This window comes from Dendrobium catenatum, unplaced genomic scaffold (assembly GCF_001605985.2).
Source record: "Dendrobium catenatum unplaced genomic scaffold, ASM160598v2 fragScaff_scaffold_156, whole genome shotgun sequence".
Taxonomy (NCBI): domain Eukaryota; kingdom Viridiplantae; phylum Streptophyta; class Magnoliopsida; order Asparagales; family Orchidaceae; genus Dendrobium; species Dendrobium catenatum.
Window position 1 is genome coordinate 5,697,637 of NW_021318618.1, and position 12,739 is coordinate 5,710,375.

A 12,739-nucleotide genomic window follows, 5' to 3' on the forward strand; every position below is an offset into this window, starting at 1 on the left:
AATTATGTCCTTATGCAAGATATGTAAAAGTCATATGCATATGTCATAACTATACTTCATGCATCTTATTTAACATAATCAACCGTCCCGGAGTACGCTCTAGTCTAACAAAGTACTCTTGCAGAGTACCCAGGCTTGGGCAGGTCCCCAGGAAGCCGGGCAGTCATTTTAAATGGGTTTTCGGGTTGACCCGACAACCCATTGGGTCAACCCGAACCCGACCCATTTTTCAAAACGGTCAAATCCTAGAACCAGAACCCAACCGTTTTGGAAACGAGTCGGGTCTAATCCGAAATTTTCGGGTCGGATTTTCGTGTCGTGTCAAATATTCACACCCCCATATATATATATATATATATATATATAGTTCCCTTTTTTGTTTTCATCTGCAACTGTGGATATGTGATTAGCAATAATTAGGCAAAAAGTAGTATTTTCCCTTGAGTTAGGAGTGGAGTGCAAATAGTGCCGCACATACAGAACAATGGTAGAATTATACTTAACACCAAGATCCTCTATTGACAAAGGAGAGAAATTCTTTCCAAGTTCTCCCATGCTGAGATTACCTAATAGATTGAAGCTAACAGTATAAAAATATAATCATGGTTGCTTGAATGAATTTGCATATGCTTGGAATTTACTTAAAAAATCATAGATAAGAGCATGCACCTTGCCATTTAGCAATTTGTCTTTTACAATGGTATGCTTGGACTAATAAGTAAGGCAAACCATCAATTCTAATCTACATGTAAACATTTTTCTTGCTTGAAGAAGTATCAATATTCTCACCCCATTTATTTACCATGGTGGGCAATTCATCAAGCTTCATACAACCCTTTCTAATAAGAGATTTAAGAAGTTCAACATATTTGAACTTAATGAAAAAGATTCTAGGTTTGATAAATGTAGTTAAATGATGCTAGTTTCTGTTGCCATACCAATTTAGAGCTTCCTTAGGGCCTTCCCTTTTGACATCATAAACATATTAGAACAAAACGTAAGAACGGCTCATGATGATTACCTAACTCTTCTCTTGAAGAAGCGCAATAATATATCCTATTACTTTTTTTATTTGAAACCATAGCAAATGACTTCATTTCTATAGTTCTTAACAACATGCCACTTTTTGAAACATTTAGGAACAAAAATCTTCCTCTTGATGAATTTCTAGATTTAGTGATGAATGAATTGAAGAGTTTATTTGATTTTGAACTACCCAACAAAAGAGCTAGGAGAGCGAAGTGCTAACCTCCCTTCAACTCTCTCTTCTCCACTATTAAGGCAGATTGTGTCGGATCCTTGAAGTGCATTCATAAGAACTATGTTTGGCCTGCTGGAGTTATAATTCAACTCATCAAACTGCTTATTTTGCATGTGCTCCTTGATTATTGGGCTTTCATTTTAGTCTTCTACTTGTTATATCTAGAATTTGGTCATTTTTACTGCATTTGCATTTCAAATCATTTAACTTACAAGTTTATTATTGTGTATAAATATAGGTTAATGTTGTCAGCTTCAGAGAATAACTTACCTTTGCCTCCAGGAAATAGTGTTGAGGTTAGTGTCTCAAGGAAAGCTAAGAAGACTATGAAGCACAGGTACTTCTAATGGGATTCCTTCCATATATGATTTTTTTTTTTATTCTTAAATGCTTGAATATTTGTATATGTCTGTGTCAAATCTCACTTGGCCTTTTGAAATTAAAATTTTCCAAAAGCCAAATTGCTTACCATTTTGGATATGCAATGGAAGCATTGAAGCCTATTTTTTAATTTTAGAACATTTCGAGTATGGTCTCATCAAAGATATTTGGAAGTATGTTATACTAGTTACACATAGTTTTATAGTTATCATTGAAGGTTTTATATATTTAGTTTAGCTTATTTAGAGTGCCACATTTTTAATAATACTGGCTTATAGATGTGTAAAAAAGCGCGCTTTTCCTTTTTATTTCCATATAAATATTCCTATGGTTGCGCTCATTTATGCAGTGTTTGAATTACTTGATATTACTGTGCATATACATGCTTAAATGTGGATAGAGATATATAGGCATCTTTAGACTTGTATTCTACTATCATGTGTACCCATAACTATCCTTCCTTCGAAGCTGGGTAATATTCATCTAATTATATGCACCAGTGACATTGCCCTTTTTATAGAAATCAAAATAGTAATCAACTTTGAAGTGTACATACATGTTTCTCTTTTATGGATGATTTTCAATAATGAACAGTAATACTCATGTGTGTTTATGATTATTATATCTGTACGTGTTCTATTTTAAGCATCACTTTTTTCATGAAGTATTTGTAGTTGATTTTCATGTTTTTAATTTTTTGACTGTCAAAATTCACTATTATTTTATGATTATTAATTTATATTTACTCATGCTCCAGAATGAGTGCATGCCTTTTAGGTTACCACTTGATGTAGAATAGATAGTGAAGCAATGAATCTATCGCAAAATGAGTTTAAGAGGTAGAGATGTGGAAAGGCACTATGTTGGAAAGAAAAAAAAAATCAAAAGCAGTTGATATTAAATACTTGAAGCATCTAAATAAGTGTTGAACTGTTTGGGCATCCTTGAGACTTTGTTTAATAATAATTCCTTACTATGAAGTAATCTTAAAAAGATCCTTATGAAGGGCATCTGAACTTGGAAATTTTAAAATAACCTCGACAAATGGGCTAATGAATGATTTAATGAGAAACTCCTAGGCGATTCAAAACAAAAAGAAATAAAATATTGTCTTTGCCATCTTGGTGGTTGGATCGGACGAGGAAAGCTAGCTAGGTAGTGGTTGAGCTAGCTAGGTAGTGGCTGAGCAATAGAAGTCCTAGTTGTTCTTCATGGTTTACATTAGCCTTACAGGACATTTACTTTATTTTTCAATCTAAATTACTTTTCTAACAAATCAGGGAGCTGGATTTTCATCAGCAAATATTTGAATTGCTTAATGATGGAACCAAACTGTCATATTATTCACACGGAAAGGTATTGAGATAGTTAAGATTCATGTTCTTAAGTGGCATACTCTGTGTCATATAACTGATTCAACCGATTATGTCCATCATACAGGAAATTCTGGAAGGTTACAAGTTTGGAAAAAATATACTTTGCAGCTGTTGTAATTCTATGGTGATTTTCTCATCTCATATCTCCTATAAGCAAGAATCTACCAATATCAATTAGCTTAATGCTTTTTTATTTTCAGCTGAGTGCTTCTAAGTTTGAAGCTCACGCTGGGCATGAGAAAAGAAGAAAGCCGTGAGTTTTTAGAATTTGGTTTCAATGAGAGGGAATGTTCTTTAGTGTTTGATTAAGAGCTTTTCTTTTGTAGATACCACTCCATATACACTTCTTATGGCAAGTCCCTGCACCAGATTGCGATGTTTTTGTTACTTGATGATCTCAACAATAAAGATATGAGCATGACGGATAAAGCTGGGGGAAAATCATCCTTTACTTTAAGATGCCATAATGCCCATAATGCAGGTGATAATGTTTATATTCAAATTTATCCTACTTCATCTATGTGTTTGTATATTATTTAACATAAAATTGAGAATTTATGCGAACATATACTTGATGAAGGTGGTCAAAGTTCCAACACTTGTAGTCCATTTGGCTTTCAATTGGGGCGTATATTTCAGGCTCCTTGCAATTTAGGCTGTTGCACGATTTGCAGGCAAGTTTATTTTGATTTTGAACTTCTGTTGAATTTCATTAGATGTTTTTTGCACTTGTAATTTAAGCCTTTTGTTGTGCCCAGTGTTTTCAAAGCTGAAATTGAAATGTAATTTGTAAGGGTTCATTTTTGCTTCATTGTACAAAATGCAAAACGAACCGGAGCTTTTATTAATTGAAATGCTCATAAATTATATTAAATTAAAAATATAGTGACACATTAATTAACAAGTATAATATATAGAATATTTAATAGATGACTTAAAACTTGATATATAATAAATAAGAAATGTGATGTACAGCCCTGACTTGGAGACTAACCTTGAAATTGATCCGTAAAATTAAATTTCCAGTACGTTCTATTTTGCATGGAAATTAACAAATGATTAGTTATTAAAACTAGTGTAGTGGTTTGCTGTATAATTAGAAATTTCAAATTTACAGAAAAACATATTTAATTTATATTTTTTTTTTAAAATATTTGAAGTTTCAATTTTCATAAAGCAAGCTACAGAGAATTCATTAGTCATTATCCTCTTTTGCATTCACATAATCTCTTCTCCTTTAAGTGGAATTTCGCCATCTTCAAAATCTTCTTCTCCTCATGAGTCATTCTCATTTTATTTTTCGTGAGCAGTAAAAGATGAAGCAGATCAAGATGAATTAGTACTCATTGAGGATGAACCTCCTCTTATTTTTGACCTACTAAATCTTACAAGTTACCTTCAATCAATTTCTTTGATGCCTATTGAATTTGTCTCCAATTGAGATCTTCATTTCTAAACTATTGCTCACAAGTATCCTTCATTTCCCTAATTAACTACTTACAACTTTCATCAATAGAATCAAACTAATTAGATCAATAATATCTCTAAAATTAAATTTTTTTTAAGCTTTGTTGTTCTTAATGAACACTAAATTATTTAAATGCTTATCATTTAATCGATTTATCTTCTTTGTTTGAATCCATAAAAAAAGTAATAATGAAATGCATAGAACATGTGAATTATTTGGTATATATAAAATTAATAAATTATTAATCTTTTCGAAGACACTCTAGTTCTTTTCACATCTAGTGCACTGCAACTCAATCTTAAAATCTTAATAGCCTATTTTTGTAAAGTTGGGGTTGATGCACCATATGTTTTCTAGCACTCCATTGTATTAAAAATTTGAAATTATGATATAAATCCTAAAATCTTTAATCTACAAATAGATTTAAAATTATGTCCAATTTTCGATTGAGATTACCTGAATATTAATTATCTCTATTATAAATGGAAAATTTAGTTGCAGGTAGGCCGCTGGCATTATTATAAATAAAAAGTTCTTGATCTATGGCCCTTTTCTTCTTTCTGTCTCCCAGTAATTGGCCAATAATTGCATATAAACGTTTCATTAATTGTCCATTTGATTGTATTGTAGACTTATTCTTGGAAAATAACTTATGGTTAAGATAGTAGCTAGCTTGATGCAATGATTGTTGGAGTTGACAGCTCTATATCGCATCCATAATATGAAAACGTGCATATTTACCTCCAAATGCATCACTAATTGCATTATAACTGTAATCCATAGCTGTCCTCTTATCACTATCTATTAATATCATTTTCTTTATCAACAGGCTTGTAACCTTCAAGGCGTAGCTTACACCATATCAAAATATTATCTTGATCGCTTTCTTTCCTTTATAGTCAACACTGAATTTATATTTTTTCCAATATTCATACATTAATATATGTCGTTATTTTATTTTATATTATTTTTTATTTAAGTATGCTTGCAACAGTGAGAGAAGCAGTAGCAAAAAAAAATGATGTCTTGCCTCAATAATTTTGTACCACGTGTATTTTCTCATCATGTTTATTCCAAAGCTTTCTTGATAGTTCTTTTCATTTGATTGGTGTTCACAATATTTTTTCAACATCATATCTATGCAATAGGCTGCACATGATGTTCAATACTTGTATGTCCTCTTCTCTACTTTTGCATCAAGGAGTTCAGAGAGCTTCAATGCACTTTTTTGAATATTCAAATGTATCTGTGTACTGCAAGAATATTATATCAGATGGTGAATTAACCCAAAAAAAGTAACATATCATTCTCTATGATCAGTCCACCCATTTAACATAAGTGTGCACCCCTTCTTCTGCCAAAATTTGTTGTGATCCTCCACATTCTTCTTGCATTTTCTCTTACAATTAAAGCAATATATTTCATGTGATCAAATCTTTTTCAACTTCATTATGTTTGTTTCGTAGAGCCACTTAGCTACCTATTGTATAGTTCTATCCTTATCCCTCATCTAATTTTCTTTGATTTTCATTTGTTCTCATGTTTTTCCTTCTTGCAATCTCATTTTTAGTTTCTTAATGCATTTTCTTTGATCAATAAAGCTTTACATTTTATTTACATTGATGCTTCCTGTTCCAGAAGATGATTCAAAGGATCTCTTTTCACAATGCACGAGCATGTGAATATTTAATTTTTCAGTATTATCTATCACTATTATTATGTTCCATACATAAGTTTTATTCTAAATTTTTTTGGTCGTTGATAAACTAGCAGCTCCTCTCTTACATCCAAAGGCACATTCTTACATTAGCCATATTATTCCTTTTAGATGCTCCAAAAGTTATAAATGCTCCTTTACTCGAGATATACCTATGTTAGTCTCTTTACCACAATAAATGCATATGGTAGAAGAGTACTTGACTCAAATTTTAATATGTACTTCCGACTCATATCTTTCTCCTCACGTTTAGATTGACCATACCTAAATTATTAATAGAATGAACATGAATTAAATTTTTAAAAAATAAAAAATATGCTCTATATAATCTTTTTTAATGAAAATTATATAAATTCTCAATTTACTACGCAATTAATATAATTATGAAATTTAATAAAGATGAAAGAATTATAAATCAGATAAATAATTACATAAATATGAGAAATATTATTTTGCAAAATCTTATAAAATTATTTACTTCGACAAATGACATTTCATTAATTTAGTTTTTTCTATATTTATTTTTTTTGCAATTATAAATGTCATTAGATTGGGGATTATTTTAATATAAAAGCACATGACAAAAATACTTGTTATAATTTTTTAATTAGAAATTTGATAGATTTTTTATGTAATTATACTTTTTTTAAGAATTCAATAAACTAAAATTAGATTGATGTGCGAAAGAGAAATTATCTCGATTAAAAAATAAACTAATGTTTTGGACTGGCCGACTAGGAAGAAGGTTGATATTGGGACGTGATTGTTGATTAGTAGTTGCATGACCAAAAGATATCAAGGAGTTTAGGGAAGAAATTTCATGCTGGGTTGCAAGCAATTAAATGCTTCGTTGTAAAGAGTTGTGGGTGGAAAGTTCTATAGGTGTTGTGGGATGTGATTGTAGATTGTAGTAAGGACTCATGGGAGGAAGAAGCACTACAACTACTATGATTAGAGCTCTCAAAATTTGAATGAATGGGTTCGGGAAATTATGGTTTGTATAACTTAAAATTATCAATCGAATCGGTGTCTCCCTTAAACTGAACTAGATGCAAAATTGTATCACTGAGTGCTTCACATGAGTGATTAAGTACACCACCGAGCGAAGTGGATGTTTCACTAACACACATTGTGCGAGAAAGAAGTGATGCGATGGACTTTTGCTTTGTAGCGCATTGCTTCCATAGCGTGCTTTTAGTAACCTAGGTTGCATCCTCCCTTGAATTATTTTGATTGCGATATTATGTAGATTTCTTTAAAAATTTCCATATGGACCATAGGATTTTAATTTCTATTTAGTGAATGTCGTCTTTCAGAGAGGAAATTTAGAAGCCTATTGCTATGAATGCCTATCTATTATTTCTAATGCTTGCACTATATTTGGAATGATGTGATAATTTCACAAGATATTTATTGAATGTTATTCAATGTGAAGTCTTCTTGTGGAGGAATAATTCATGTAGTTATTGGAACAAATTTTTTAAGTACCAAGAGGGTTTTAGAGTTTCTTGTCAAGTTTAAGTTGTTTTTCCAAGCTATAGATTTATGGTGGCAAGCTGTAGAGATATTGTGGCTAGTTCACAGAATTTTCAGATCATACATGCTTGCACTATATCATATATACATATATTATGTAAGAAAGAAAAAGAAAAATAGAGAAAAAAAAAACATATATTATGTAGATACAACAGTTTTTTAGTTAATCAAATGTAAATGACGTCATATGATAATTGTTAGCAAATATAATAATACATTAATGATAGTAATTTCAATATACTCAAAATCCCTAAAAAAGTATCAATTATATAAATGATTTTTAACTAAAACAATGTAACAATATACTTAAAACTAAAAAATATACTTATGAGAATATGAGATTGACGGACTAGCTAGAGATTGGGAGGTGGAGTAAGTGTGAAGCAAGAGAGTATGAAGATGAGACAAAAAAGTATTCTCAGGAATAATCTTGTGAGTGCCAAGTTACTAGCATCAATAATAAGAACCGGTGAAGTGGAGTGAGCGTGAAGAGAATAATCTAGCGGGAGAAAATGAAGAACAAATATGCGAAGACTTAGGGTTCGTGGGATAGCTTTCTTAATGCTTTCTAAAACAGTGTTTGAGTAAAAAAAATTTTTGAATTAGAATTTTTTGTACCAACAAGTTGTTTTAGAAAGCAATGAAAAAGTTGTCCCAAACGAAACCTTAATTACTATGAGAAACAGTTGGCAAAAGTAAACAATGATGCTGACTTTTTGTTGTAGATGTTTAATCAAACAATGAAATATGAACTAGAATTTGGCTTTGAGCTGGAGTCGAACACTATGATGCGACGCATCGAAACAATGCGACATGTGTACTTTGCTGGAAGACTACGCTTTACAAGCAAGTGATGCACAAGCTTAGTGCATTGCTTTGCTTCACTTTTAAAGACCATTTTGAAACTCGCTTTTAACAAGCCTGAGGGAGTTTTTTAGCCTGTGTATTTGCCCAAGCTTATTGTTCTACCAAATATATATTTTTTAGCATGAATAATTGTTTTGTCTTATGAATTTAAGAATTAGAAGTTAAACCATAGAAGAATTTTATATTATTTTGATAATTGTTTGTGTTTCTTTTTTTGATTTCCCTTGCAGAGTTATCCGCGTGAGGATCAATTATCTTTTATTCTCCAAAAATTATGCCATAAAAGATAGATATGTAATAAACTATGCATAAAGCAATGATCCAAATCTTGCTCGGTGAAGTAATTTTGTATGATTAAACATGAAAATGAGCAATTGGTAATATCCATTTTGGCAGCTCCAAGTTGACAAGAAAGTCATAGAACGTGACAGCTTATAAATAGGTACACATAATGACAAGCTAGAAAAGAAGTCATAATTTAAAAAGATTACATAAATTTATGACTAACAAACGTTATCTGCAATAGTCATAATAAGAATGAAAATAATCAATAATATGATTTTCAAGGCCATGGGAAATAGGAAAGAAATTGTTTATAATAAACATGACAAATAATCATAAATACTTATGTAGAACTATATATGATTTAAATGAATGTAATAAAAATTTTCATGCTTTCAAGTAAGAGCAATAAGAATTAAAATGTTAGCCACTTAACGATAATAGAAAATAAAAGAGATGTGCTTCCGCTTAGGCCAAATCACATGCTAATTGTTAGGATCATCAAAACAATTAGAATTTCAACATAAGCAAATTTAGTGGATTTTCAATAACATCACTAGATTAACAATGAGAATAGGAGCATAGAAAATCATAACTCATTCCCTACGTTTACTAAGCTTTTACAGATAGCTTTGCACGATTCCCTGTGCCTGATTCACAACCTATAAGAGAAGAAGATTAGGGAGGAAATTGAAGAGGAAGAGTTCACCCTCGTCGAGGCTCGGCGATGATTTGCCATTGAACGATGGAAAGCTGCTCTTCGATGGCTTTATACAGGGTGAAGATGATATGCTCCATGTACTCCTCGGCGGAATTGTCTACTTCTGGATTGACGTCGAAGAAAGGCGACCAGAGGATGTCGACGAAGCCTTGCTCGTTGTAGACGAAGCCGGAGTCAAGATCAGGATCAGCCATGCATCGATTTCGTAGTGCTGAAGTGTTGTAGACGATGTCCTTTGCGATCCTTAGGGATTCCCCTTGAGGGAAAGAAGTTTCTCTAAGAATCCAAGTGGAAGAAAGGGTGAGAGGGTGGCTGGCCAAAGGAAGGGGCTTGGGGGAGAATTCGGTTCAGATTTTTGGGGAGGGAGGATGGAGGGAAATAAGAAATTATTTTCCTAGTTAATACTTTAATTTGGAAAGGATTTAAAGGTGATTTGGAAAGAGGGAGGGGGCGGGTAAGAAAGAGGGAGAAGCTTTGAATTCTTTCCAAAGAGAGAGGTTTGAAGTTTGGAAAGTATTCAAGTGGGGCAAGGAGGGGGCCGGTGGCATAGGGAGAGGGCTTGGGGAAATAAGGATTTTATTACTTACTTAATGGGGATTCTCAAATTAAGGAATAGGATTTAATTCCAATCTAATTCAAATTTAATTTGGATTTGATTTTAGAAATTTTCCTAAAATAGGATTCTATTTTAGGAAATATTTCAAAATTCAAATTTGATTTGAATAATTGAAATTGAAAAGCTTTCCCAAAAGAGACTAAGTAAGAAAGGAAAGCAATGATGAGGAATTTGAAAATTTGGAGGCAAGGGGAAAGGGAGAGGCCGGCGGTTAGGCTAGGGTTTGGATTAGGGTTAGGTGGAGGTGGAGGAATTAAGTGGATAAACCAATCAAGGGGTGAACCATCTTGGATGGCCGGCGGCTAGGTGGAGTGTGGAGGGGTCTTGGCCGGTGGTGGAGCTTTGCCCTGAAGTGGTGGCCGGTGGTTGTGGGATTTGGATGGACCGTGGGGTGGAGAGGACGGGAGGGAGAAAGAGGAGGAAGAAATAAGAAGAAACTAGCCACGAACCTGGACTCTTCGAAGGTTAGTGGGTGATCTGCTTCCCTCTCCTAGGTATCTCTCTCCAAAGACTCTCAAGCTTTCACAAGAACTCAATTTGCAGGAATTTGATTATAATTCATTCATTCCTTAACTTCAAAAGAAACATATGGGGCTTATATATAGCCTCCTACAATGAAAGAGAAATAAAAGACGGCATTGCCCCTAGGGCTTACATATGACAAAACCCTTACAGGCAAAACAGGAAATGCTACTAAAACAAATACATAAAGCAAATAAATAAAACAAATACATATGAAGACTCAAAAATAGATCGGCACGATCATGGTCGTAGATCGTCAGCCACGTCTCTAATATACTTTCCATGATCTGATGTCCCCTTCAAATACTAAATAATATAATATGATATCATGATAATTTCATACAAAAGAAGCTACTGCTTGCTTTGACATGAAATGTGCAAACACAACTCGAATCTAATAGGTGGTATTTACCAAGGTTTTAAAAGGCGAAATCGGGAATCGAGGCGTTTTTTCTAAGCGAGGCGAGGCGTAAGCCTCGAGGCGGATCGAGGTGTAAGCCTCAAAATGAATAAAATAAATTAATTTAAAACTATAAATAATGACAAAAAATAACAAAATATTATGTCAACTATGAATTTGAAGATTTGTTTCAGGAAAATATTACTGGAATACAAGATATAAAATAAACTCACTTAAAAATAAAACATTCCCTTGGGATCAAGACCCAAAGCAGGCTCATCATCACTTTGATTGTCTTCAGAATCTTCATAATTAATGTCAAAGTCATCCTCAAACTCTTCTTCATCTATAATATTTTTTCCTTTATCTCCTATATCAATTAATATTTCATTAGCTCTAAAATGAAACAATAGTAACATACAAAATAATTCATTATATTTAAGAATACCTTTGATTTTTTTCGAAGCTTCAATCTCACTTGGTTTCTTTCTTTTATATACTTGGGTAGTTGCTTCATTGTCTTCTTCATTGACATGAGTTTCTCCTTCTGCTTCAACTTCAAAAACATCAGCATTCTTAGGAGTAACCCATTCATCATCAGATTGTAACTCATCAACAAGCAAAGGGTCAATTTCATTCTCAATATTTCCTTGATTCTGCAATTTGAGATATCTATCTTTTAATTTTTTGTTAAACATAACATAAACTAGTTTGTTCATTCGATCTGCCGCCAATCGATTTCTTCTCTTTGTATGAATTTGATTGAAGATGCTCCAATTACGCTCGCATGCAGAAGCCGAACACGTTAGGCTAAGAACTTTAACTGCAAAAGCTTTCAATTCAGGAACATCATCTCCAAACTGAGCCCACCAACGTTCTACATGAAGACAAACATAGTATTTTATGAATATTGGTTGAAGTACAAGAGTTGAACATAAATATTAACATTAAAATTATAAATACACAAATTATAAACATACCAGGAGATCGTGTTTTGAAGCATGCTTGTGCTGCTCTAAATCCAAACATTCCCTTCTTCAAATGAAAATCCTCAAGTTGATCATTAACTTTGAGGTAGTTTCTTTAGAAATGAGTCTATCCATACATGCATACAAACCAGTTTTCACCTCTTTGTCAACATGAAAATCTTTATCATAATGAAATTGGGGATTTAAATAGTACGCAGCAGCATGTAAGTGTTGGTGTAATTGTCGATCCCACTTTTCATCTATAATATCCTATATTTCTTTGTAGGCACTTTCTTGACCTCCCAATTCTTTTGCAATGTCTTCTTTAGCCCTATTCATTGCTTCATAAATAAATCCCATAGCCGGGGCCCTCTCACCATCAACCATTCTAAGCACCTTAACTAATGGTCCTGTTGTCTTCAAAGCATAATTTGTACTCCGCCAAAATGAATCGTCTTTCATGACAATCTTTTTAACCTGTTTTCCTTCTTGTTTTTTGGCCCATGAACTTCTATCCCACTCTTCAGAAGCAAACATTGCTTCTAAAGGTTGTCTTAACTCCTTGAATCTCTGCAATGTTAAATATGCAGTAGCAAATCTTGTAACAGCAGGTCTAATAATTTC

The 12,739-nt window shown here is 32.7% G+C and overlaps 2 protein-coding genes across 5 annotated transcripts in view; one reads left to right on the forward strand and one right to left on the reverse strand.

Moving 5' to 3' along the window:
• Window positions 1-12,739, forward strand: part of LOC110093937 — a 65,780-nt gene that overhangs the window by 27,341 nt on the left and 25,700 nt on the right. For 3 of the 4 annotated variants that reach the window (XM_020818999.2, XM_020818998.2, XM_020819000.2), the window contains exons 14-19: window positions 1,500-1,598; window positions 2,923-2,998; window positions 3,083-3,142; window positions 3,219-3,271; window positions 3,345-3,499; window positions 3,599-3,692. In XM_020818999.2, coding sequence (XP_020674658.1) covers window positions 1,500-1,598; window positions 2,923-2,998; window positions 3,083-3,142; window positions 3,219-3,271; window positions 3,345-3,499; window positions 3,599-3,692 — 537 coding nt within the window. The remainder of the gene's footprint in view (window positions 1-1,499; window positions 1,599-2,922; window positions 2,999-3,082; window positions 3,143-3,218; window positions 3,272-3,344; window positions 3,500-3,598; window positions 3,693-12,739) is intronic. The other variant, XM_028692199.1, reaches the window with a different exon arrangement.
• LOC110093938 lies at window positions 11,214-12,221 on the reverse strand. Its single transcript, XM_028692205.1, has 2 exons — window positions 11,596-12,221; window positions 11,214-11,517 (listed from the first exon to the last, which is right to left on the reverse strand). Exons 1-2 carry the CDS (start codon window positions 11,864-11,866, stop codon window positions 11,381-11,383), a joined length of 408 nt encoding a protein of 135 aa, XP_028548038.1. The 5' UTR covers window positions 11,867-12,221; the 3' UTR covers window positions 11,214-11,380.